The sequence below is a fragment of the Eretmochelys imbricata genome, chromosome 2 (assembly GCF_965152235.1).
Source record: "Eretmochelys imbricata isolate rEreImb1 chromosome 2, rEreImb1.hap1, whole genome shotgun sequence".
NCBI lineage: Eukaryota > Metazoa > Chordata > Testudines > Cheloniidae > Eretmochelys > Eretmochelys imbricata.
This window is the reverse complement of record NC_135573.1, coordinates 37,015,325-37,020,591: the sequence shown is the minus strand read 5'-3', so window position 1 is coordinate 37,020,591 and position 5,267 is coordinate 37,015,325. Positions and strand designations below refer to the sequence as shown.

The 5,267-nt window shown below is 37.6% G+C and overlaps 1 protein-coding gene across 1 annotated transcript; it reads left to right on the top strand.

Annotated features, from left to right (window-relative positions):
- Positions 1 to 530: 530 nt before the first annotated feature.
- On the top strand, positions 531 to 4,519 carry ODF1 (outer dense fiber of sperm tails 1). The gene is made up of 2 exons (XM_077808668.1): positions 531 to 826; positions 4,204 to 4,519. Exons 1-2 carry the CDS (start codon positions 531 to 533, stop codon positions 4,517 to 4,519), a joined length of 612 nt encoding a protein of 203 aa, XP_077664794.1.
- The last annotated feature ends 748 nt before the right edge of the window (positions 4,520 to 5,267 follow it).

Genomic DNA, 5,267 nt, shown 5'->3' with positions numbered 1-5,267 from the left:
ACCTGTGCACATTCTCCCAGCTTTGGTTCATATGTTGTATTTTAAAAAAGAGGAAATAAATGTGAATAACTATATTAATGCAATACTGTGATTGAAACTTTACGAGTGAGAAAATACTCTATTAGAGCAAACAGTACAAGCGGACACCATATAGAGTGACACAAAATAATATGTATGTACAATGGAGCCAAGTTACACTTGCTGGGGAATCCATAAATTGTCCAAAATGTTGAACTGACTAACTTGTGTGGGTATGAAATACCAACCAGAGTGTTTAATCCATGTAGTGTTTTGCATTTAATAACTTTCTGGGAGACAGCCACTGATTGCAGTTCCCATGCCAACTGCAGGATTGTGACACATTTGCAGGCTGCTGATGTCATAAAATGACTGCTGGAATATAGCTAAAGCATCTGCAGTTTGTTTTTTAAAACTAACTTCTGGCCAGAGCTTGCAAGACAATTTTTTCTCACACGAGTGCAAGTTATCAAAAGTTGTACTCGTACGCTAATATGGTTTAAAGCTTTAAGATGTCTTTGTGCTGTCGCTTTTTGGAAGATGCCAAGCGAGATTTGAGAAAGGCAGATAGAGAAATAAGGAGACAGATAAGGCTGATGGACATGCATCCACATTACCTATGCAATACACTCCTGCATCCACACTGCCTGTGTGATATACACCTGCATCCACACTGTGAGTGTGAAGTACACCCGTATCCACATTGCCTGTGTGCTATACATCCACATTGTCATCCACCATCATGCCTCACAGTTTGGGAGAAGAAAGCCATTAAAGCAAAACTGGAGGCAGAGCGAGAACTGGACAGGTAAATGAGCTTATTTATTAGCCTTCTATAGCCAGTAGGACTCTTTAAATTGAATTAAAGGAATTTGACAGCTGAGTTTTGAGTAAAGTTGAAATGGGTAAACAGGATAATAGACAAAGCTCAATTTCAGGGAAATGTAGGAACTGTAAGAGTTTGAAAAAAATGGTAATGTCATTGTCTAGAAGGTATGGAGATAATTATATAAACAGTGCCTGAGTGTTAAATATTGTAGTCTTCCTATGGAAAAGAAATAGGATATCATTTAAAAATATTTAAGGCAACAAATTAAATGTCAGACTACGTGTAAAAGTAAATGAGAATACATAGATCTAGTCTTGGGCCAGATTCCGATCTTACTGTAAACCCAGAGTAACTCAATCTATTAAGAGTTGGGTATTATTTATTATGAAATTGAATTCAATGGCGCTCCAGATTTACACTGGCATAAAGGAAATCAGAATCCAGTTCTAAATGAGAAGCTGTGATAAATGATAAACTTGCCATTTGAGTTAAAGGTTAATGAGCAATCTGAAACAAGAAGGGGTAAGAAATCCTTTGCCAGAGAGACAGAAGCATATTCATTAAGAGGTGGGAACTTTGGTAGGTTTTAATTAATAAATTATTTGAATATATCTTATTTACCTGCCGTTTTTCCCCTACTCAAAATTTAAACTTCTGTTAAATATTGTGCTTGGAGGTGAGGTTTTGATTTTTGCCAGTTAAAAATGTGATGCTGCCAGTACACACAGAGGTTTGAATATTGGCTTATATTCTCTGCTGCGCTCAGTCTCCACGGAATGCGACAGAGCTGGAGGAGAGGGAAGCCCCGGGGAGCTGTATAGTGATCCTTGATCCCTGGTTGGGTTTTACACTAACCCTAGGAGGAGTGAGAGCAGCCTCGGGACTGCTTTAAATTCTCTCCATTGTAACAGCTCCTCCACCTTAGAATAGCTGTAGTGCAGTCGCAGCCCCGTTGCACATCATATGCCAAAGGCTGCAGGAGGAGGTGGAGGAGGTGCTGGAACATGAAGATACTCTGGATTTTCACCAGCTGAATTCGAGTCAGAATTTGATGCATAACATCAAATTTTGAAGTTGCAACTCATGCAAAACCCGGTGAAGTTTTGCCTGAGTAAAAACAGATTGAGGGCTCCAGGATCTGGGCCAATGACTTCAATGAGAGTTTTGCCCGAGTATCAGGTCCATAGTGTAATCCTTTCACCCTGTTTCTGAAATTGGCTACATTTTCATTATGCATCTGCTTGCACTGCTCCGACTATAGTCACCACATGAGAGAAGAAATTTTTTGGTCTAGAAAAATCAAATATCATCCTCTCTCAAAGAACACTGAAACTCATATGGATGCTGTAAGTTTCCAATCATATCACTCCTTTTCCACAACATTTATTCACCTAAGATAAAGTCTCCTTAAGTGATTGATGAGAAAGTCCAAGGAGGCAGCAGCACAGAATTCATGAACTCACAAAGGAAGAAAAATAGATTTCTAAATGTTGTGCTAAATTGAGTCATCTTAGTTTTGTAGAATAGGAATAATATTCCTGGAGCTGGGCTACACTGGTAATAAACTGCTAAACTCATCTGACTTGCTGTGTCCAGTTTATCGTTTATTGTCCTATATACTCTGACATCACACAATCTATTGAATTTGGTATCTTATGTCCCATTCAGTTTGTTACAGTTGAGACTGGGACCTTCTATTGGATATTTTGTAAATGGTTTGAATGAGAGTCATGTTTTTGGTTGATTAGTGTCATTTCACATTGTAAATTGTTATTTTAATGGTCCAATCAGCCACCATCCTAGCTCTGCACAGGAGACATTTAATTTTGTGTGTGCATGCCTGAAGAGTGTGTCTCATGTATAGATCACATTTAACAATTTCTCACTTGAAAATGTAATTAGTTATAACCATTCATTTGACAATTTAGGATGATTTGTTAAGTGGATGTGCATTGGTGTCTATTGGCTAATGGGGAGGGCTGGCTGTTGTGTGTTTAGGGTGACAGAACTCTTCATCTTCACAGTTGTCTCATCCAAAGAGCACACAAACCCTCGATTACTGAAGGACATGGATGTTTGTTCATTGATGGTGTAGCCAATTCCACAAGTAGTGTGCATCAAAATATGAACCTATCTCCATTAATATATGGGAATAGACCTTACACTTGGATTTACTTTGTCATCAAATAAATGTGTTCTTATTCCATGCTGTATACAAAATTAATCTTAACTCCGTTTTTTAAAATTTTTTTGAAACTTTTTATTAAGGCAATGTTACACTAAAATGTTAACAATACTACATCATATATTACTTATTCAAATAACCTGGTAAAGATTTTGTCTTGCTGGGTGGGGAGCCCACCTCTCCTGAGTATGCTAGAAAGGAGATTTCTAAATACCTATCCTCTTTTTAGTGCTCCTCTTGCGTACATACTTGAGGTTTTCTATTACAAAGATAGTCCATATTTTTTGATACCACAATTCCGGGGTGGGGGGGTGTCACATTTGTAATAATGTGGCATACAAAGTTAGCTGCTAACAATAAGAAATTAATTTGTCATTCGGTTTAAAGTATCGATCCTTTAGTGGAGTATTAAGTAACCAAGTCAGGGGATCTCCAGGAAGGCAGCATTTTGTCTTTAATAATTTCCTCCCAAAACCATCTAATTTCTGCATACAACCACATCCCTCTTTCCCCACAAGCCTTCCAATGGAGTGCCTCTGTAGTAGAAAACATATGATGGATCTTAACTGGAGTCAAATGCCATCCATACAGTAATTTATTTAAAAATTCTTTATGTGCTGCACAAATTGAAGATGTTTATCCCCTTTCCCACAGAGACCCACTCATCCGGATCAATTTATTTGTCCAAATCTCTCTCCCATCTTTTCATCTTGGTTGTTTCCTTATCAACGTCTTTTTCAGTCAAAATTAGGTATCTTAGAAATTGAACCTTTTGTTCCGGCTTACTCCTAGATCAACTCCTCAAATGTGGTTGAAGGTCTAGATAAAGCTACTTCATATCCATATTTGACAATACAATATTTTACTTGTAAATATTGAAAATATGGGATTTTTTATTATTGACATTATTATATACCTCTTGGTATGATTTCAAAGCAGGACCCAGGCACAGATGTCTGAATTAAGTAATCTCAGCTCTTACCCACAACAAAGAATCACTTTGATACTTCCTAGGGATAAATTTCTGATTATTAATGAAAGTAGCTAAGGGAGAGGACCTCAGCAACAGGAATTTCAAAAATTTGACCAAAGCTTCTAAGGTGGTCTGGATGAATGGATGACTTTTTATTTTTGGTGACCTAAATTTCTTGTTTTATTTTTTTTATTACAGCATTCGAAGAAGAGTTAATAGGATGTTGAACTCACGCCATGACCATAAGCTTTTAGCTCTGATGGATGTTAAGGGGTTTGACCCAGAGGAAGTTACAGTGAAGGTGAAAGATGGGAAGGTTAAAGTGTCAGCTGAACATGAGGAGGAGCATAGGACCCTACGAGGGAAGGAATACAACTACACAAACCTTACCAAGGAGATCAGCTTGCCTCCAGGGGTACATGAAGAGGAGGTGATGTACACTGTAGGACCTAGCAGTATGGTGAAGATTGAAACTCCACGCAAGTGTTTTCCTTGCCTCCTGAGTCTAATTTGAAGACAGTGGACTCTGAGCAGCAGTAGTACTGTACATGTACATAGCACAAACTCCTCCTCGGGTGTTTTTTAACTCTACCTTTTAAGCATAAGTTGGCAACTATTCTGACCAGTTTAGAAACAAACAAAAGTGCTGCAAAACTACTTTTTTGAGTGCAAGTCTTTTGGTTTCATTTTGAAGGGTTTCTTGTGACTTTGTCAGCAGTCAAAAGAAATAGGGACATTATCCAATATGAAGATAAAAAATTGTTTAGAAATACTAAACTATGGTAACTTGTTAAATAATAAAAGACCCATATAGGTGTAGCATAATTCCAGAAGCTGACATTGCCACTGCTCATTGTTTCGGAGATTAAGCCTAGAAGGGACCATTATTATCATCTAGTCTGACCTTTTGCATAACACAGGCCATAGAATTTCCCCCAATAATTCCTCCATCAACTCCATAATTTTTGTTCGAGTTATAGCATATCTTTTAGAAAAACATGCAGTCTTGATTTAAAGGCATCAAGTGATGGGAAATCTACCATATTCCTAGGTAAACTGTTCCAATGGCTAATTCTAATGGTTATTTTTAGTTGGAATATATGTAGCTTCAACTTCCAGCCTATGGATCTCGTTATACCTTTTTCTGCTAAAAAGCCATCACCTATCAAATCTTTTCACTGCAGAGGTGAACAAGTCACCTCTTAACTTCCTTTTGGGTAAACTAAATAGACAGTTTCTTAAGTTTCCTACTATAAAGGCAT

Bases quoted from the DNA above. Each gene is read 5' to 3' on its own strand.
- ODF1 (XM_077808668.1), top strand. From the start codon at position 531: ATGTCTTTGTGCTGTCGCTTTTTGGAAGATGCCAAGCGAGATTTGAGA. The intron at 827-4,203 runs GTAAATGAGCTT...TTTTTATTACAG, and splicing joins GCAGAGCGAGAACTGGACAG to CATTCGAAGAAGAGTTAATA.